The 23012-nt window shown below is 36.7% G+C and overlaps 1 protein-coding gene across 1 annotated transcript in view; it reads right to left on the bottom strand.

Moving 5' to 3' along the window:
* Positions 1-1930: 1930 nt before the first annotated feature.
* PPP2R5A (protein phosphatase 2 regulatory subunit B'alpha) overlaps positions 1931-23012 on the bottom strand; it is a 72072-nt gene continuing 50990 nt past the window's right edge. Inside the window, exons 4-13 of the mRNA XM_046681523.1 lie at positions 19863-19955; positions 15892-16022; positions 14719-14778; positions 13703-13811; positions 12991-13044; positions 6801-6851; positions 6388-6507; positions 6173-6300; positions 5225-5326; positions 1931-3143 (exon numbers count right to left, since the gene is read on the bottom strand). Coding sequence (XP_046537479.1) covers positions 3011-3143; positions 5225-5326; positions 6173-6300; positions 6388-6507; positions 6801-6851; positions 12991-13044; positions 13703-13811; positions 14719-14778; positions 15892-16022; positions 19863-19955 — 981 coding nt within the window. The 3' untranslated portion in view covers positions 1931-3010. The remainder of the gene's footprint in view (positions 3144-5224; positions 5327-6172; positions 6301-6387; positions 6508-6800; positions 6852-12990; positions 13045-13702; positions 13812-14718; positions 14779-15891; positions 16023-19862; positions 19956-23012) is intronic.

Raw genomic sequence — 23012 nt, forward strand, 5'->3', positions numbered from 1 at the left:
CTAGGAACTGGTAAGTAGATTTCTTGTGGACTGACTGGCCACCTACCTGTCTGGCTGGAATATTTGTTGACGCAGGTCTAAGAGGTGAGAGTGATTAACACACAAAAGAACTAGGACATATGGACATAGTAGGTGCCTACTCAGTGTATTTTGATGATTCCATTAGCTAGTAAATAAAAGTTAGGTTAATACAAAAGGAATCGGTGTGCCAGTCTGAATATCTGCTAAATCAATAGGCACTGGTACGCTTCCATTCTCTGACTCCAAATAAAAGGCAGCGTGAGCCTGGGCTCCTGACACAGCTGGATCTGGACTCCAAGGTATGTCCTGACTGCGTCCAGGGAAGGGTAGGGTGGGCATGGCGACTGATGGTGGATGATCAGGAAGAGTCACGGACTGAGCCCTGTGAACTGTCCTGTAAAACCACCCATCTGAGAAAGGGGCACTCGTATGGCCCTAAAAGCCCTCGGCCTCGGCCTATGACAGAGATGACTGCCATCTGGGTATTTTTCACATGGCAGCCATCGGCTGATTTAAGGTTATGAAAATTGTTTCCGTAATTTTAAATTATTTACATGCCCTTTGCACCCAAAGAGGACTTGGCAGCATTTTCTGAATTTCATAACCTGGCTTTAGGTAATTCAAAGAGAAAGATTCAAATATATGAGTAGGGCATTTTTATCTCATGTCTAACTTAGCAGCAAGAAACTTGTGTTTTTTGGTTGAAATATTAAAAGTGAACTTGTGTAAATAAATATTCCCTGCTACTTTTCTATGCCTCAGAAGCATGCAAATTCAAGTTTTAGCCTAGGTCTCGTCTCTGTATAATCTTAGTGTAAGGCATATGCAAAGCCAGGCATAAAAGCTTACATTAACAGTACTGAAAAACAGGTGTGTGTGCCTTTTAAAGTATCTCTAAAGATGACACACCACTTTAATGTTACTTAAATATCTAATAAAATTTGCTCCAAAGAACGTAACATACTAAAACTGCATTTCCCGTATTGTGGAAAGTTGAGTGACCTTTTCAGTGTTCTTTAGAATAAGTAGATAATTAGGAAATGAGCATTTTTAGCTCGCCAAAGAAAAACTTCAACAACTATTAGCTGCAGCCTGCCAAAATCCACTCTGGCTGCTCGTCAGTAAAAGAAATCTGTGCCTAAACCTTTCAGAAAATAGCCATTTGGACCTAACCTTCACTTTCTGGAAGGCAGGGCCTTGCCTCTCTCCTGTGTCCCTAGTAGATCACCCTTTCCTGGCACCTGCCCTGGCCCTGCTGTCAGTAGTCCTGGCTGCTGGTGGGTTAGTGTGGAGACCTGGCAAGAACACGTTGACCTGGAGGGCTGAGATGGGGCGGCTGCTGGAGAACACGGTGCACTCGGAGGCATGTGCGGAGAGGAAGAGTTTCTGCTGGGGCCTCAGTGAGTGAGAGGAGTTGCTTTTACAGTGACCAAGGACTAGTGTCCAGAAGCCATGCTGCAGTTTTTCATGGATGTGAAAGAGTGGAATCAGACATCAGTAGTTGACAACTTTATAATAACCTCTGACGTTGGACTCTGCCACAATCTCCCTGCCCCCACAGAAAAACCCAGTGCTCTTACTGATTACAGATTTTGAGATTTATCTTAATGGGTCTACTTTAATTAAAACTAACACTTAAGGTAAATTAAACCCATCCTCTGAACATAAAGGGACGTGAAAGAAGATGGAAGGATATCCTAGAACTTAGAATTTTATGCAAATATTCTATAAAGCATATACTTTGGTAAATGGCTGGGACACCCAACTCTGGCACATAATCTTTTTTTAGTTAGAACATATCCTACGATTTGCCTTAAAGTTTTCTATACGTATACATGTGTATATATAAAAGGGGGCAAGCTTCTGGATGCCTAAACTTAGAGCTGAAAAATGCAAAGACCACATGAGGCAAAATACAAACATAGACTTTATTAAATGCTGCTCAGTCCCCCAATGAAGATCTTTCATTACAAAACAGTTTGCCACACGACCGCAAGTTAAGAGATTGGAATGGTACTCTGACAACACAAGATGTGAGAAAGACTTGACCAAGTGAGAACGTACAGGACCTCTCTATAGTCACCTTTTTCAGAACTCTACAGAGGAAGCCTACTGCATTTCCTTTAAATAAAGCCAGGCAGTGACAGTGAGTGCTCTGCGTCGCCACATTGTGGGACTCAGAGCCTCCATCCCTGGGTCAGGAGGGGACTGGAGGAAGGGCAGGTTGTGAGGACTGGAAAGGCCCTGCCTTCAGCCTTCGGGAGGAAGAGGAGGAATGAACTGAGAGGCAGGCTGAGCGTTCACCTGCGCTGCCTCCAGTGATCTGTGCTCGTCTCACTGGGAAGTTAAGATGGAGGAGGATGTTCGTGAGGAACAATCTTAGGAATTTGGTTTACTTTCCCAGCTTTTATTTATAGTTTGTGCTTTAAAAAGCCTGGAGATTTAAGTTTTTGCTCAAATTCCAGAGTACAGTAATATCTCTAATGAAGGCAGGCTTAGGGCAGGTAACTCCCCCATCATGTTTCTGGGAGAGATGAAGGGAAGGGTAATTATACCTTAGTTTTATTTTAGGAAATATTCTTTTTCCTAGGATATAACCAAGGTCTGCAGCAATGTGAAAAGCACATTATAAAAGGGAAAAATATACAGCGCAGATTACTATATCTATGTGCAACACAATCAAAAAAAGAATTCAAGTCATAATTCTTACCACTCCCATAATTATCTCACTCATATCATAGATGAAAGTTCATTTCTGTGAAACTTCAGAAGTGACACAATAAATCAATGATTAGACAAAGGTTACAATATACTGTGGCCATGATATAGCACAGGGCTATGTTTAGTCCATATGTTTTCTCATTTACAGTTGCCAGAAAAAAAATTGGCCTTTTAATTATATTATACTGATGAGGTTTGTTTTGTAATTTTTACATATTTCAAAAAAGTGTACAAAAACTGTGCCTATCAAAGAGGTGGTAGGCTTTTTTTATTCGTCACTTGTATTGCTGAGAATACTGTGCATGTTGTAAGCACTGTTCTGCTTTTCTAGAGCTTTCTTTAGCTTTAGCTCCTCTAATTTTTTCCATAATTCTTCACGTTCCAATTCCTTCTTTTTCTCTCTGTAGATAAACCAAAATTTTTGTAATCAGAAACTGTTATTTCAGAGCCTGAAGAAGCATGCTGTTTGGCACTTTGCTGGAGAAGACCTCTTTCCCCCACATTTCACTTGAATCCCTCAACTGAAGCGTTTGGGGGCAATTCCCTGGAGCGCCTCATTACTCCTGTCCCTCTCCTAAGTGTAACACGACATCCGTGCATCTCCCATACCAACTGACAGTTGCGACTTGCTTTCCCGCCCCTGCGTGGTATCAGGCCACCACAAGGACCACCATGTCGTCCGTGCTTTACAGTGCTTTACGTGGACCAAGTACTCTCACGTAGTTAATAACTTTCTCATGTAAATCCCTTGCGGTCCCCGTAGTGGTCATGATCACTCCTTTACAGACAGAAGGACTGAAGGGTTGGCTACAAGCTCACTCTGGAGCCATTTCCAGGTAGAATCCTCATCTTCTGGCATCACATCTCTAGCTACTAACCAGTCTATTTTACTGTCTCTTGTCTCTTAGATGTGAAGTGAAAACTTTAAAGTTTGAATAATCTCTCTCTAAAAAAAAGTCAAAATGTTTTATATGTTGTTTCAACTACTTAGTTTCAATTCTTAAGGAAAATACTTCTGAATAACTTGGACCAAACTATTCTGAAGGGCTATATGAACATGTGAAAAAAAACATGGGCTTATGGTTCTGCAGTTATATATGATTTAAAGGGACAAAGGTGCTCACTTATGCTGATAGTAAGACAGTGATTATTAGTCATGTGAAATATACATTTTCAAATGTAAGTTTCATATGACCCTACTCATCTTTACTTTCTTCTCATTGCTTCCTGGGGCTCAAACTAGGTACCTAATTTCTTTCTTTCTTTCTTTCTTTTTTTTTTTTTTGAGGAAGATTAGCTCTGAGTTAACATCTGCCAATCCTCCTCTTTTTGCTGAGGAAGGCTGGCCCTGAGCTAACGTCCACGCCCCTCTTCCTCTACTTTATATGTGGGATGCCTGCCACAGCATGGCTTGACAAGTGGTGCCATGTCCACACTTGGGATCCGAACCAACGAACCCTGGGCTGCCAAAGCGGAATGTGTGAACTTAACCACTGTGCCACCGGGCCGGCCCCGGTACCTAATTTCTATATCTGCCTGAAAAGTACTATTTAAAAGAAAGAATGCATTGAGTTAGTTGTTGATGGACTAGGATGGCCTTGAAAGAGAGCTGTCCTTTCTCCACTTGCCACAAGAAAATCACGACTAAGAACTTAGAATAGATCAGCTTTTCCAAAGGGTACAGGTAATATACTTATTAGAAGTAAATGGTAACTATTATCCTCAAATGATGGGTGGACTCAGGTACAGTGGTTACTGTACTGTCCCCCTTAAGTTTGAAATAAATATATGAGAAGGAAGTAATTTTTATTTTTAAAATTTTTTTGAAAAGGAAGTAATTTTTAGATTATTTTCTAGTAATTTATGAAATTCTCAAAAAGAGGTAATCATTAAGCCAAGTTCCTAAATGCTGATGTGTCCTATCATTTATTCTCTAAAATATATATATTATTGCAAGGAGCAAAATATGAATTAATAGTACTGAGCCATAGGCACATCATTATGTGAGTTCCCTCTTCCCAAACAAGAACTGTGCTGACGTTAAAATACCACCCTGTTAAAATGTGCCACTTAAAAACTATCCAGTTATTGTGCGAGGAGCAGCTGAAGAGTTAAAGCTCACTCTGAAAGCCCATGTAGACAAAAACGATTTTCATAAATATAAGAAAGTTGTATAAAATAGTATTTAAAATTCAGCATAAACTGTATTTCACAATGCAGATGCTACCAGACTGATGAAACCTAAGGCTCAGAATAAGAAAAACAGAGGACTTATGATCCACATTAAAATCATCATTTAACCATGAGGGGAAGTTTACCTGGAAATGACTTAGAAGTGTTTAGAGACTTTCAAATTATAATGCTTAATTGACTTCTTCAACATTATAATTTTAACTTAGAGAACATAACTTATTGAACTGAATCACATTCAATTAACCTAAAATGTATAATAGACGACTTCGTAATTAAAAACATCAAATACCTTTGTCTTTCAGCTTTGTATGAGCTAGTAAGGTCATCGAAAAGCTTGCCATTCATTTCCATTAGGGTTTTCAACACATTGTATACCAATGCTACAATGGTCCTAAAAGGAAAATAAGCCAGCCCTGGGTTATTAATGCTACTAACAGATAAGCAATGTAACACAGTCATCTCTGAAATGAGTTAAAATGCTGGCTGATTCACTTAATCCACCGTAGAGATGATAAACTAAGGGGCAAGAGGTTTAGGAATCTGCTCAAGCTCATGCAGCCATCGTGGTAGAGATGGTTTGTCTGATCCCAAAACTCATGTCCTTCCCACTGTATCATGCTTAGATTAGACTAACTAAAAACGTTATGGTTATCTTCATGTCTGCTCTAGAGTCTATTGTCTCAAACCCTCAGTAACAGCATTAAAAGAAGATGAAAAAGATCCTATTACCATAATTTGTAAGAGGCAAAGTAGAAAGCAGGATAAGGATTTTACAGAAGTCAGAATATATGCAATCTAAACATCACTGATATGACCTTAAGCACATCAGCTTCTCCCTGGGGTAGTGCTGTCTGGAGAGGTGGGACTGCATACTGGCAGCAGATCAACCCACTTGGCCTTCATACAGGGTGCATCCTCCACAGATGTTGGGTTTGTCTCCCCAACAGGGTTTGACCACACAGTGGTGCAGAATGTCACACCAAATAATCCCACCATCAGGGCGATTTGCAATTTTAAATTGAAAGTAAGAACATACAGACACATACATTTACAAACGTCATAAAGCTATAAAAATAAGTGCAGAATCGGAGGAAACTGTGAGGTTAATCTTAGAGTAAGTTCTAACTTTAGAAGTTGTTCTAGTATAGGTTTCATGTATGAGTTAGGAGATCAAATGACCAAAAGGTTAAAAAAACAAAAACACAAGAACAACATAATCAACATAAAAGACACTTACTGATTCCAGTGTTCTTTGGAGATTTTGTACAAACTACCAAACATAATTGGCAGAATTTTATCAATATTCTCCTCGATCAAACTAAGAATATATTCATTATTCCAGAAGTACAATGCCCTTTCTGCAACCTAAAAAAGACATTTAGAAATGTCAAAACTAAAAGAAAAAAGAAGTAATAGTATAAAATAAAAATGGCTTCACTGAAAACATCATACCTGAAAATGAGAACTAGATACACACTTGGATATCTGCTTAAAAAGGGGCTCTTCAATTTTTTTGAACTGTGTTGGTTCAATGACATCTAAGATTTCTTCAATTTCTCCTAAAAACATCACCTAGGTTAAAAAAATTTTCTTTTAAGAAACATATTATGACAAATTATATGATGTTAATACAGAAAACATACAAATGAGAAGATTAACCTACACATTACACAGTGGACAAAAACAGTCTTGATGGCATATGCAATTTACTATAACATACAGACATTCTACCAAGCCTCTCTAGTCCGCATAGAACAGCTCCTGCTTGGTAGCGTTGACAATACAGCCAGCCCAAAGAAGTGTAGTTTACAGCCCTGAGTTGGAAGCTCTAATAAAATGCAATATTTTTGTTGAACAAAACTGACCTCTTTCTGACTGCATGTTTTTGGCCAAAATTTCAGCAATCCTCTGATCACCTGCACAAAAGGAAAAGGTTAGCATGAATTAATAAGCAATGAAGCTGGTTAATCCCAGGAAATTTTTAATAGTTGTGATTATATTAATATCCATTCTGAAGTAAATCAATATTATTTAATATCTAAGTGTATCCCCAGACTATCTGCTCAGCCTTAGATGTTTACTAATTCAACACATATTTATTGACTGCCTTTGTACCAGATACTGTCCTAGATGCTAGGGACACAGTGATGAAAGAGAGAGATGAGGTCCCTAATTTTCATGAAGCAGGGAGACCAACATAAGTTATCAATTAAACATATAAATAAAATAATTTTAATAGCAGCAAGTGCTACTTACTAAGAAAATAAAGGAAAATATGATAAAGGCTTGGGAGGTGAGAAAGGGAGGTTATTTTAGAGAGAAACTAAGGAATAGATTTTATTTTTGAGGAAGATTAGCCCTTAGCTAACATGTGCTGCCAATCCTCCTCTTTTTGCTGAGGAAGACTGGCCCTGAGCTAACATCTGTGCTCATCTTCCTCTACTTTATGTGGGACGCCTGCCACAGCATGGCTTGACATGCAGTGGGTAGGTCTGCACCCAGGATTTGAACCAGTGAACCCTGGGCTGCCAAAGCAGAATGTGTGAACTGAACTGCTGCACCACCGGGCCGGCCCCCAGGAACAGATAATTTCTATTATTTAAATCATTATGAAGCACCAAAAAAGTCAGAAAGCTCCCCAATTTATTTCATGGCTAGCACAGTCTCTTTTTGTTTTGGTGAGGAAGATTCGCCCTGAGCTAACATCCATGCCAATTCTCCTCCATTTTGCATGTGGGACACCTCCACAGCATGGCTGATGAGTGGAGTAGGTCCACGGCTGGGATTCGAACCTGTGAACCCGGGCCACAGAAGCAGCAGAGTACGTGGAACTTTAACCACTCGGCCACAGGGCTGGCCCCATGGCTAGCACAATCTTGATAACCAAAATACAACAAAACACAAGGCATCATGAATTTTAGTGAACAAAGTTGCAAAAATTTGTATTAAACTGAATATAACTGTATATTAACAGAATAATACTACCTGCCTATTATATCTTATTCCAGAATTCCAGGATGGCTCACTCATCAAAATTATAAGGTAAAAAGGGGGGAAAACCTATATGATCATCTCAAAAGATTTTGAAGTTATTTGATATTTTTGATTGACTATATACTCTGATAAAAATTTAGTAAGCTAGAATTAGGAAATTTATCAGAAACCATCAACAATCATCTTATATAATGCCTTCTTGAAAATAAGCTGTAAAACCATCTGGGCCTGATGCTTTTGCAGCGACAGATCTTTGACAGCCTTTTAAGATATTGGTGTGGTCCAATAATGAAGAATACTCATTTATATCAAGATTGGGAAGAACATTATTCTGGAGCCAATCCAGTAAGATAAGGATTTGATAAATAATATTGGAAAGGAATAGAAGAATTATACTTATTTGTCTAAGTATGTAATAATTATACACCCCTAAATATTTAAAAAACTGAAAAAATACTGAAAGGAGTAGGAAAATACAATATGTGGCCACATAAAAGATAAATATATAAAAATAGATATCTTTATAAAACAAAGTATCAGTAATAATAATCAGATAAAAATAAAAAAGATACCTTTCATAACAAAAACTAATATACATGAATAAAATTTGCAAGAAATGTTTAAGATTTATATGAAGAAAAATATAAATCTTTACTGAATATCATGAAAGACTACAAATAGATGATTCAATATTATATAGATTTCTCATATACTTTTAAATTCAATATAATTTCAATCAAATACCAACTGAATTATTTTCTGAAACTAGAAACATTTATTCTAAATCCAAAAATGTAAGCAAATAGCTAAGAATTTTTGGAGTGGGTAGCAGGGAGAAAATTAATGGAATAGAACCTGCACTACTGATATCAGCAATTACAACAAGATGATGATAGCACGGAAACTGAGAGAAAAGACACATGAAATAGAAGACTAGACAGGCTCATGTATACGGGATTTAACATATGACAAAGGTGGCATTTCAGTTCCATGGGAAACAGATTAGTCATTCAAGTGGTAGTTCTTGGACTGGTGGGTCACTATTTATAAAGAAAAAAATGTAGCTCCTTTGGTAGGTGGATCCCTAAAATGATCTCTTATGATCCTTCCTAAATTCACTACTCTTGTGTAATCTCCTCCTCTTAAGTGTGGGCTAAGTGACTTGCTTCTAACCAGCAGAATGTGGAAAAGGGGGAGAATGTCACTTCCATAGGTAGGTTACAAAAGATTGTGACTTTATGTTATCAGCAGACTCTCTCTAGAGCCTTCTCATCTTGCAAGCTTTGGTAAAGCAAGCTGCTATGTTGGACAGGCCCCCAGGGCAAGGAATTGACGGTGGCCTCTGGCCAACAGCCAACTAGGAACTGAGGCCCTCAGTCCAACAGCACTTGAGGAACAGAATTCTGCCAACAACCACGTGAAGCAGATCCTTCCTCATCTGAGCCTTTATATGAGACTCCAGCCCTGGCCGACACCTTAACTGCAGCCTTGAGAGAGACACTGAAGCAGAGGATCCAGCTAATTCGTGCCTGGATTCCTGATGCACAGAAACTATGTAATAATAAATGTTTGTGTTTTAAGCCATTAAATTTTGTGATAATTTGTTATGTAGCAGTAGACAACTAATACAGTTCCTTACCCCTGTCACACACAAATTTCGATTTCAAATGGTGTAGTGGGTTGAATGGTGGCCCCCCAAAAGATATGTCCATGTCCTAATCTCTAGAATCTATGAATGTGATTTATTTGGAAAATGGGTCTTTACAGATATAATTAAGTCAGGATCTCGAGATGAAATCATCCCAGGTTACCTGGGTGGGCCCTAAATAAACAACAAGTGTCCTTATAAGAGACGCACAGAGGAGAGACAGAAGAGGAGGCAGCAGTGTGTGACCGGAGCGAAGCAGACACAAGTCAAGGAACACCCGGAGACACCAGAAACTGGAGGAGGCAAGGAAAGAATCTCCCCAAGGGCATGTGGAGGGAGTGCAGCCCTGCCCACACCTTGATTTTGGATTCCTGCCTTCAGAACAGATAGAATAAATGTCTGTTATTTTAAGCCACCAAGTTTGTGGTAATTTGTCATGGCAGCCCTAGGAAACTACTATAGATGGAATAAAGTTTTTACAGATAAAAACTAAATCCATAAAATAACTAGAATATGAGGCTGGCCTGGTGGCACAGCGGTCAAGTGTGCACGTTCTGCTTTGGTGGCCTAGGGTTCGCTGGTTTGGATCCCAGGTGCGGACATGGTACCGCTTGACAGACCATGCTGTGGCAGGCATCCCACATATAAAGTAGAGGAAGATGGGCATGGATGTTAGCTCAGGGCCAGTCTTCCTCAGCAAAAAGAGGAGGATTGGCAGCAGTTAGCTCAGGGCTAATCTTCCTCAAAAAAAAAAAATATGATACTGGAGTATATGTGTATATATATACATTTTGTTTTCGTGAGGAAGATGGACCCTGAGCTAACATCTGTTGCCAATGCTCTTTTTGCTTGAGGAGGATTGTCACTGAGCTAACATCTGTGCCAATCTTCCTCTATTTTGCATATGGGATGCCACTATAGCATGGTTTGATGAATGGGGTGCAGGTCTGAGCCTAGGATCCGAACCGGTGAATCCTGGGTCGCTGAAGCAGAACGTGCAACCTTAACCACTATGCAACCAGGCCAGCCCCCTGGAGAATATTTTTGTAATCTCAAAGGGTATAAGGATTTTTCTTAGCATGACATCAAGGCGAGAAACCATAATGATGAATAGATTCCACTGCATAAAATTTTTTTTCTAGTTCTTTAAGGCAAAGATTAAAAACAGTATATTCACAGGTAAAAGAAAAACTCCAAATGGATAAAAAATATAATAGGAAAACAGTTAAAAGTAGGCAAAGGACACAGAAATGTAAATGATCAAAAACCATATAAAAAGATAGTTCAACCCCTGTAATAACAAAAAAAGCCAATTAAATTAATATTTAGACTATTAGACCTACTAGACTAGCAAAAATTTTAAAACTTAATATTCAGCATTGGCCAGGGTGAGGAAAAACAGGCATCTTCACACTGGGATTGGAATATTATTCAAACTTTTTAGAAGGCAACTTGGAATATGTTATAATTTCCATGTACTCTTTGACCTAGCAACATGGTTTTCATTTTAATAATTTGGTTTTTAAAAAAATTAACATACAGTAAAAATATTTTTCTTTTTCTAGTGTACAGTTCTGAGGATTTTTATACACACAGATTGTTTTGTAACCAACTCCAGAGACAAGACACAGAACAATTCCAACACACTAAAACATCCCCTCACATCCAACAACATGTTTATAACAATGAAAACTCTAGTAACTCAAGTCTCCATTAATTGAGGGTTGATTCAATATGTTATGATAATCCGTATAATGGAATTGATGTTACCAGTGAAAAAATGGAGCAGATTAATAAGGGAAGATCCACAATATGCTGGGAGGTGGAAAACCCGGTCAGCACTGTCACAGTTAGTTTAACCTACACATAAATGTATGTACAGAAAACTTTCCAGAAATACATTCACCAACTTATATGGTTATCTCTAGGAGACAAGATTGCAAGGAATTTTCTCCACATTGTGCTTTATGATTTTGTATTGTGTGAACCAAATCAACACACATTACTTTCATAAACAGAAGTAACAATAAAGTCATTTACCTTCTAGAAAATAATTTCAATACAAGATTTAGGTACATAAAGAATGTAATAAGCTAGCCAAAGCTCTGACTTATTTATAATTTGTAGGAAGCTTTGATATGGGAAAGATATCAAAGCTTCCTACAAATTATATGATGCCAGGTTTCCAGAAAATGAGTATTAAGGCTCAAAACCAAGTAATATGGCTGTAATTTTTTGGTGCTGGAATAACCTATGGTAGAAATTGCAAAATCTCTACATCTATAGATCTTTATGAATTGAAAAATATTTTCCTTTGTCACCTTGGAGATTTACTTTCCTATCTCCTCATCCTGCTCCTATTTCCATTAACCCAACTCTCCTAGGCCAGATGTCTGGCCATCATCCCTCTCCCTAATCTACTCTTTTTAAAGAAATCACCTATCTCCCCTATCACCCCATATTAATTTAATTATATTTAAATTATATCTGTTTACTATTCACCAAGCATGAACCATGACTTGTTATGAGTTTTCTTTGTCTTAATTCTATTGAGAGTTATCACGGGTTTGTTGTAAATTTTAATCCACTTTAGAGGTTTATGTGGTTTCATGTAAATACTGGGCTTCTAATTCTCCTGCTTTGTCTTTAAAACCTGTTTTTAGCTGTTTACAGAAAGAACTGCAAGTCTAAAAGTCTAAAAACTCAAGATATCAGAGAATGGAAAGATATCTTTCGTTCTGTTACACAGACAAAGCTTAAGTTAAAGGGCGAATACTAAGTAAATAATTTTTTCACGCACCTCTAGGGATAGCCTCAGAAAGTTCCTAATACAGAAAAAATCTTAGAATTTATATATTTATGTTTTTAATTTTTAAATTTTTCCTTCTTCTCCCCAAAGGTGACCCAGTACATAGTTGCATATTTTAGTTGTGGGGCCTTCTAGTTGTAGTACATGGGACACTGCCTCAACGTGGCCTGATGAGTGGTGCCATGTCCGCGCCCAGGATCTGAACCAGAGAAACCCTGGGCTGCCGTAGCGGAGCGCACAAACTTAACCACTCAGCCACAGGGCCGGCCCCTGTTTTAATTTTAAAAGACAAATGAAGATTTAAAAGATTATCAGTGAAGGTAATATGTATATAAAATCTCATAGTAGTCATTTGATCCTGGCATCACATATCTCAACTACTATATGTTAATATTAACCTAAGTTGTTCAAGACACATCTTTTAGCCCATAAGAACGCCCCCTCCCAATCTCATTCTCTGATTGTAGATTAACCTCACATTCCTTCTTCTACATGAATTTAAAGTACATTACTACTTCTGTTAAATAACTCTATAAGGGTATAAAGAAAGCTACAATGAAATGCTACAATGTAGACCAAAACTAAAAATAAATAGAACACTTACTGGTTCTGTTAGTGTTGTATCTTTCTCCAGGAACTGTACAACACAGTAGGCTAGCTAAAACGTAAACGTAAGAGAGAGTTTATAAATATTACTGAGTGAAACAACATTTATTTAGCTAACAAAAATGATTACCACATTTTGAGAAATTTTACTCTAGTTTATCTCAATATATGAAAATGAATATATTCACAATTGTGTAACTTTCTAACCTTGAAAGTAACTTCTAGTTCAGAAAAGATCTTTTTTCAGTAGTTAACTTCTGAACATAAAGCTAATTGAAACAAGACTAGAAGTAACATTTTAGTTGTTCAGCACGTCTCTACACGTACGCCTATGCGAATACGATATTCCGTAAATATTAACAGAGAAAACTAAAATCATTCTCTAACTAGGTTATCACGGCTAGACAGAACATTTTGCAGCTATGTGGGATTTATTCAAAGTCACATAGTTAATTAGGTCAGGGCTTGAACTAGAAAAGAGAACCTGATATTATCTTTCCTAGATCTAAACTTAAAGTGCATTGTGTTTACTTAATAATACTACATATCATACCTTTAAATTATAATATAATAAAAATTTTCTTTGGACAATTTATAAAGCAAATTGCTTAATTATACTTAAAATTGCCACTTCAATATTGCTCAATTTCTCTGTCCTTCTATCAGTCTGAAACAGCATTCACTTCATTTGAAATTTTTCTGAAACTTACCTGAGCATGGAACAAAGCTAATCCTTTTGCAGTATGCATAGGAATAAGAACCTTCATTAGAAATTGTTTATGTTCTGCTTTCAGTGGCAATGCAAAGCCATTGATAATACTGGAGGGAAAAAAAGGCAGGGGGAAGGGGTAAGTAGTTACTACTTTATCTCTAAAAGTTATTATACCCATGAGTACATAAGGAACAGTGCTCTGCTTCAATCCTGGTGTTGAATGACTTACTCATCTTCAAACTACTTTGAAGTCTGTTCTTCTGTCAATGAATGATCCCAAAAGAAAACCAGGATTGCCAATTAATGTCCCAGTAAGCAATTTCTATCTTTGTTTTCTATAAGGCCTATCACTTTATTTATGCTTTGTTGCCTTTATTTTCCTCTCTGAGTCAATATCATAATATTGTAGAATTTTCAATATTTTATGAAGTAAATGAGTAGTTTCTCTTACTTATTGAAAGATCTGAAATTAAGAAGTAGTTCTTTCCATAATCATTCTCTAAATATTAATAGAGGAGACTAAAATCACTCTCTAACTATAAATAGAGGGGTCTAAACTTCTCTCAAGTTAATACTGCTACGTGGAAGGCAAAGTGTTCATGTAAATGAAAAACAAAGGCTGCAGATTCTTTTAAAAAGAACAGATGGATTAAGAATAGTCTATCAATATCTGAACAAGAATTCTTGTAACTTCATCAAAGATTCACTATAGCTTATTTCATCTCTTCCCAATCAGATCCTATAAATTTCTGAGGCAGTCTGGCAAGATCAGGCATAAAACATGCCACAGCTTCAAAAGCAGGAAGCCTATTCTGAAACAGATGTCTTGCATGGCAGAACTTTAATATACTGACCCCGTAAAAGCTATAATAAGAATTCAGTTGAGAAACTCTCTTGCGCTGTATATTTAAACTCTAAAATACAAAATAATATCTCCAGCCCCAGCTAAGATTTTAATACATAAAACATTCAAAGTTACTTAATTCTTAAAAAGAACAAAAAAGACAGACCTACCTTCCTAATATTTCAAGGAGTTCAGCAACACCATTGAAATGTTCTGTTTCATATATAAACCTGAATTTAAAACAAAGACAGATGTAATGAAAATCAGACAACAGAAAACTGAGAGAGAGACACACAGGAAGGTCAGGAAATCAATCCAAAGGGCAATGATATGAAATGTACAAACATGCTTTAGGAATTCTTTGTAAGCTATTTTGCCCCAAATCAGTTACTCCTTAGCAATCTTACAAAAGAAGGTCTATTTCCTATTAAACCACATATACTTTTGCTAAAACCTGCTATATATTAAGAAAATAGAATATAATTTCACCTAGAATATTTTACTTAAAAATTTACAAGGAAGATGAGTTTTCTCCAAGAAATACTTTTCAAAATAGGAAACCTCTACTCATAGGAAAATTCAAGAGAAAAGGACCTATCTGTGATAAAGCCACTTTTATTCAGAAACACAGGCTGCCTAGCTTTCCAAGATTAGGATGGCCTTTAAAGCAGGGAGTCAAACTCAAATGACTACATGACAGGGAAGGTATCATAAATGTCTCAAGTGGACTCAGGAGAGGATGACAAAGAACTGGAGAAAGACGGTCTCTCTAGGGGAGGCATTACTCATCTCTAATTGTTACAATGTGGGAATGCTAGCCTAATTTTGCCAGATCTTCAATTAAAACAAACAAATCAAATCTGAAATGTGGGTATTACAGCTAAATCTCCTAATTTGAAGCAATTACTTAACAGATTATCATTTACAAAGTAGCAAAAAGACAGGCCCCATATAAATTTAATTAGCTTTGTCATAAAATCAAATGATAGCGCTTCCAAGAGCTACTGATTTATATAGTATTTACATACAAATTTTTTAAACAAAAAGCTCAAATAGATAACTAGATAAATTCTCTTCCTCTCAATGAATCTTAAATATGAATAATGTTGGTATTATCTCTTAAAAACTGTCTTCATTACTACTATCCACTTGGATGAGAAGTAGGTTACAAGTTTCTAAAAAGTTAGACACAATCAAACCCATAAAATAGGCTAAACATGACTCAAATACTGTCACTTAAATTTGCAGATTTCAGAAAATAAAAATTAACCTAAAGGAACTGGAATAAAAAGAAAATGTGGAGGGGAAAAAAAGTGCTATATATGAATATAGGACCAATTTACCTGAGGAAAATGTTGTTAATTTGTTTTCTGATGAATGCTCTTAATCCCAGAAATTTTCCATAAATTCGATGCAGAACAGTCTTCAGGAAGTCACGTTCTCTGGGATCTTCACTATCAAAAAGCTCCAGGAGCTTTAAAAAAAATCTGAGAAATTACTTTTTAAAAATAATCGAGCTAAAACTTCATTCTATTCTAATTTTGATTTTAAGATAACTCATGAAATCTTAAAAAAACTTTTAAAGATTCTGCCTTATCAGATTGAATTTATTCTTGCTAAATAATGAGGCTAAAGAAAAGCTTAGAGAGTATTTCTCTTCACTTATTTCATTTCAAAAAATGACACAATACATAATATAAACACTTCAAAAAGTGCAATTTTTCTGCCTCACCACTCATCTTAAAATTCTATCCTACTCCTGACTACTAACTATGGCTCATAATTTTGGAGCGTTGAAATCTGAGAGATTTTTAATGCTTTTTGATAGAAAATGAAAACCACAGGGGCCGGCCCAGTGGCGCAGCAGTTAAGTTCGCACGTTCCGCTTTGGCAGCGGGGGCGGGGGGGGGGGGTTTGCCAGTTCGGATTCTGGGCGCAGATGTATGCACCGCTTGTCAGGCCACGCTGTGGTAGGCGTCCCACATAAAATAGAGGAAGATGGGCACGGATGTTAGCTCAGGGCCAGTCTTCCTCAGCAAAAAGAGGAGGATTGGCAGCAGATGTTTACTCAGGGCTAATCTTCGTCAAAAAAAAAAACAACAACCACCCACATACAGAATTTTAAGCTTGCGGATCACAAGTCATTAAATAAATGAAGTTTAAAAAATATACATGTGCAAATATGGATTTCTAGTTTATTAGAAAGATTTATACAAACCACAGCTTTTTTTGTGATTTTACACTAAAAAATTTCAAGAGAGTCACCATGCCAATTGCTCAAAAATTAATAATTAGTAGGATAAAATATTGGCAGATACATGCTAATAGAGTGGAAATCATTCATGAAATAAAAAGAGGAGGCCACAGATTTTTATTTAAAGTCAGCTTAGCAAATGACTAAAAAATTTTAAACCAGTTCAAACTGGCCAAATCAGCATTTTCCTAAACCTCTACACAACTCTTCAGCCAAGGGAAGATAAAGATTACCTCTTTGAAAAATCTGAAGTCAAAAGCTCAAACTTCCATTATAAAATGGTAAAGAAACGGAATCTCTTCTGTCAAAAACAAGTATTACTGTATTTTAAATGAAACATTGGATTTTCTTAGGAAAAAATATAAAATAATCTCTCTTATAGGATATAATTACCTATGAAGTCATCCAGGAATTTTATGTTCTGTACTTTGGTATTGACAATTACAGTCAAGATGGCAAGCTCTGCACCTCATCAGAAGTTCTTTTTCCATTCTGACTTGAATTATATGTAATTGTTTACATGTGTATCTCTTCTACTAGATTGGATATTTTGTGACAGTGGTGATGACTTATGTCATATTTATATACCCCTAAACGAGTGTTTTGCTTATAGTTTACCTTCTTTGTTCACTAGGTTATTAAAGTATTGCATGAGGCTCCAGCAAAAAAATATCCATGAAGCATGAAAATTTATGTTAACATACCTAATAAATTCAGTTAAAATTATTCTGATTAAAAATGGTTACACTACTCACTGAAGACACTCAAAATTCAAGTTTCTGATGTTAGGTTTACTTAGAAGATATGCTTTCAAATTAATAAAAGGGGCCCTTAGAAAAACAATATTCACATAATAAAACACACAAAACTAATATCCAGGAGACTACGTTTCTTATTCTGGCTCTGATACTTATATCTAACTGTGCTTTTTAAGAGTAATTCATAACCTCTGAGCCTGTTTCTGCACTGACAAAATGAGGAGGGTTGAAACCAATTCTTTTTTTAAGAGAAGCTAATATGCTTAGAGAGTCTAGTTCAAATCCTGATTGTGCCACCTACTAACTGTGTGAAATTGGACATGGTCTAGCTCTTTATACAAAAGCACACAAGGACAGTGCCTGGTACATAAAAAGCACTCAAAAATTCTTAGCTTCCTTCTTTCTTCTGAAATCCTATGACTTGAACATAACCTGGAATTATGCAATTGTTTTCTTCCCTTGAAATAATGAATATTCAAATTTATACTTTAGATTTTTCTCCTATACTTCTAAGTCTTAAAAAACTTATCACTAAATCAAATAATATCAAAATACAAAAGCTGAGAATTCTCATACATACTATTTATTAAAGCAGCACACTAAGAATACCTCTGATCTGTAAAAGCACAGAGATACATACTGCTAAAAACAAATTATTGGGCTTTGGCTTCTCAGATAATGCAGACAGAGTAGAAGGTGGAAAAAGGACCCCACCCTACCAGTTTTCTTCCCGTTCCCCCTCAAACTCACTGAATAATCCAGCAGCCTAAAGACCTCAAGCTCCAGACTGAGGAAGCACTAAGGCAATTGTTCCCCTCAACCTGCTACTATCTTAAATACAATTTAATATGGCATTACTAGAGTTCCTTAATATATTGTACTCCTTCTGTAGCACATAAGAGCTACAGAAGGAAATAAATATGCATTCATTTGTAATTACAAATGTAATTACAAAGACAAATTGTAATTACAATTATTCATTTGTAAATAACATAGCTCCATTTAATCTGATTATTTTTACTTGTGATTGAAATGTACATTTTACTGTTAACACACATTTAATATTTCTTCATAGTTCATGAAGAGCCATGATAAGAGGGTAGGAAAGGTTCTTGTAATGATTTTAATCCTGGCCTCAGCACTGGGTTCATTACTACCCTTTCATTCATCTCCTACCTTTCTTTAAAATGCAAATAACTCTACAAGAGGAGGGCATCAAATTCCTATGAGACCTTACATACTGATAAGTATTTCAAAAGAGAAAATGGACCTAAAAAGGTTCAGTCTACTTTCTAGTTTCATCTAGGGCCAGCCAATTCCATGTAGTTAAAAAGAGGCCTTTAAACTGTTGAAAAGATTTTGAAAATAAAAATAAAAATGAACATATTCTGAGAAATTAATTTTGAGGATGCAAGTTCCAAAAAGAGCTGGCCAATTTATAAAAAAGAAAAGGGGCTGGCCCTGTGGCTGAGTGGTTTAGTTCACATGCTATGCTTTGGCGTCCCAGGGTTTGCTGGTTCAGATCATGGGTATGGACCTAGCACGGCTCCTCAAGCCATGCTGAGGCAGCATCCCACATAGAACCAGAAGGACATACAACTAGAATTTACAACTATGTACTTGGGGACTTTGGGGAGGGGAAAAAAAAAAGGAAGATTGGCAACAGATCTTAGCTCAGGATCATCTTAAAAAAAAAAGAAAGAAGGTATCACATATGTTTAACTCTATCTCCTTTTCTTCTTAAAGATCCCATTTTATTTGTGGTTCAGGAGTTGGGTGGCTAGAATGTTAAGGCAGGAAGGAGAAAGGAAAAGGGAAGGTAAGTGATACCTGATGACAGGAAAGGAGCCTAAAGCCCAAACTCCTAACAAGGATTCCATTTCTATTTTTTCCCTCTCTGTCACTTCAAAGTCACAATGCTTAAAACATATGTCAAGTTCAAGTTCAAAGACTTAAAATTTTTTTTTTAAAGTTTGCCCTTAGATTGAATGGTCAATACCAAACTTTCTCAGCTAGATATTCCAGAAAGGCTTGCTTTTCTGGTCTTTATAAAATAACTATGAGAATTTAAGATTGGATAGGATAACATGACTGACTTCATTAGAAGCTCGCCCTTAATTTAAAACACTCTTTTATTCTCAAAGCTATTTCACTTTTATCCTAATTGCCTGGAAAGAATATTAAGTGCTCTTATATTGAAATAAACCATTAAAGTTTTGAAAAACTACTCTATTTTAACCACAAGTTAACAAAACATTGTTAAGGTGAACATAAGAAAATTTAAGACATAAGAATTCCTTACCTGTTGTACAAATTTCTGATCAATGTATCGCTTTGCAATGCTAGGCTGGAAATCAGGGCTCTCCAAAAATCTTAAGAAGAATTCATACACCAACTATGAGAGAAAGTCAAATAAAAGCTAATGAACCAAATCATCTAAGTACAGGGCTCAGGAAGGGATGTCTGTGCACCAGAGAATAAACTAGAAGTCATAGTAGGCCTTCTACTTAAAAAGTGCCAAGTATCTTAAAAGTAATAGCAAATGTTCACTTGCTACCACAAAATCAGAATTTAAAGTAATGTTTAGTTCAACCTGCTTCCATCACAACCACATCTTTCAAGAAGAAAGGCAAATACACTAAAGTTTCTTTTTTATTGCAAACTAACAGCTATAAAAGGCAAGAGTTTAGCCCAAACTGTGCCTTAATTTATTAGCTATTAAACAATATATCAATCTGGTGCCCTAAAAATAAAAAAGGAGGATTAGATCCCAAAGTAAAAAGAGTCTTTCAATAAACATTCAGATAGCCAATTAGGCCACATACAGAAAGGAGAAAAAAAAAAGATTGCTCACTAACCTTATAGACCTCACCAACATACAAAAAACACTACCAGATCTGGGCCCTACCATTTACCATAGAATAACACATTTTGGTTACTACGAGTTCAATAATATTCTAAGGCTAACAACAGTTTGGAGATCTGAGTAAATATTGTTATGTTTGATGCCTTTTTGCCCAACTATGCAAAAGGAATGATGCTTATCTGGTCTAATTATCATCTAATTTTTAATGTTAAGTCTGAATTAAGAGATAGAGCAAGAAAAAATTAAAGTTGATATCAATTAAGTTTTCACTTATAAATAATTTCCTAATCAACTATATAATTTTGCTTTGAGGTACACATATGCAAAAAGATATACAAAAATTCTCACAGTCCTCTGAAGAGTTAGTACAGTCTCATGGACTCTACACATTTTCACTGGCACATCTTGCTCAGTGCCTATTTTCATGTCCAATACTGTGATATTGTGATATAATAAGAAACATATATTTGGTTTTCATCCCTGGGTACTGGCACAGGGCTCCTAAAACCCTTGAAATTTCCTGAGTGATAAGGGGTGAGGGGAGCATCTTTTGTTATTCATAAGCCCCTTTCAACCATATCTGAGTATATGCTAATGAGGTGACTCTAGGAGAATAAAGGGTGGTTATCAGAGGAAACAAGGATGTGATTAGGGGCCTGGAACTTTCAGCCTCAACCCGCCATCCTCCAGGGAGGGAAGAGGGGCTGGAGATTGAGTTCAACCGTCAATGATTTAATTAATCATGCTTATCTAATGGAACCACCATAAAAATCCTAAACAAAAGGGTTTGGAGAACTTCTGGGTCCGTGAACACATCAAGGTGCTGTGAGGGTGGTACATGGAAGCTCCAAGCCCCTTCTCCATACCTTACCCTAGGCATCTCTTCCATTTGGCTGTTCTTGAGTTGCATCCTTTATAATAAACTGGTAACAGTAAGTAAAATGTTTCCTTGAGTTCTGTGAGCTATTATGGCAAATAATCAAACCTGAGGAGTGGGTCCTGGGAACCTCAGGTTTACAGCCAGTTGGTCAAAAGTACAGGAGGCACAAACTTGCAACTGCCATCCAAAGTGGGGGGCAGTCTTGTGGGACTGAGCCCTTAACCTGTGGGGGCTGTGCTAACACTGGGTAGTTAGTGTCAGAAATGAATAAACTGTAGGACACCCAGTTGCTGTCTGTAGAGAACTGGAGAATTTCTTGGCACGGAAAATTTACACATTTGGTGTCAGAAGTGTTGTGAGTAGCGGCAGCAAGTTTTCCTTTAGCTACATATAGTGTAAACAGATATTAGGCACTATACAGCTCTAAAAAGCTCGTTCACTTGTTAGGGAGGTAAAACAAAAACTAAAGACACAAAATGGTATATACACAAAAATTATGGCACAGACTACAAGTGCAGGAGACATCTCAGGGACAATCTTCCTCACCAAAAAAAGAAGAAGAAGAAAGAATAGGGCTTTCATAGAAAGAAAGGACACGTCTTGAGAAGAAGATGGTGTAGAGTACAGGTTGGCGGGCAGGAATCAGAGACTGAGAATCTTCATGCAGATCCCTAGCTCAGCAGAACTTAAGATTCGTGGGCAGGTGGGACCAGGTTAAACACGAGTCAAGTATGGCATGCATTAACCTGTATACTCTACCTCTTAAGATCTGCATCAGAAATATAGGGCTTAGGGATTAATAGTTTTGAGAGTAACAGCACGCCTTCTGGAGGACTTACAGGACATCAAGCTCCACATCAAACCGAATCCTCTAAATCACATACACAGTTGAAACCTGTGCCTATCACAGATACCACGCATTACTTCTTATATCGTTTTCACCTGCATCATTTACCTGACATGGTGACCATTAAGTGATCAGTCAAGATTAGCAGCAAACTGCTTTTATGCAGCCAATTTAGCAGCACTGAAGAGATGATGACAAAAGGTTATCTAAATACATACTGAGTAATCCCAAACAGAAGTACAAACACTAGTGATCTAGAGCTGAAAATCCTCAGTACAGCACAATTAAGACGATACTTCTATAACAAGGCACCCTGTCCCCACTGTCACTCTCTCTACACCCTTATCCTGCATTATTTTTTTTCTCATGTTTATCACACCCTGACATAGTATTATTTATTTATTATTTATTCTTTTCCACTAGAATGTTTTGCTTATTAGTTCAATACTTTACCCCCAATATTTAGAATAATGCCTGGAACACAATAGATGCTTAATAAATATTGAATGAAGAAAATCATAGTTGTTGAGAGACTGTATTTCTGTATAGTTATTGAGGTTTCTCTATGTTCTTCTATAGGAAGAAATAATTTGCTCCAAGAATCTAAGAAACAGTGCTGCAAAGAACAACAGGTACTTTCAGCAATGGATTCATTTCTCTAACAAAATGACAAACTTCATATATGTTCAATGTATGGTCCTCCTACTTCTGTAAACCAAAAGAATACCCTAAAAGATGAAAGATAATGAAAAAGTGTAGGGAATACCAGGTAATCTTACCATTCTACTCAGTACTGACCATGTCTTTCCTAAGGTAGTTAAAATAAGATATACAAAAATTCTGGTCTTCACCAATAAAA

The sequence above is a fragment of the Equus quagga genome, chromosome 13 (genome assembly GCF_021613505.1).
Source record: "Equus quagga isolate Etosha38 chromosome 13, UCLA_HA_Equagga_1.0, whole genome shotgun sequence".
In the NCBI taxonomy this organism is placed as follows: domain Eukaryota; kingdom Metazoa; phylum Chordata; class Mammalia; order Perissodactyla; family Equidae; genus Equus; species Equus quagga.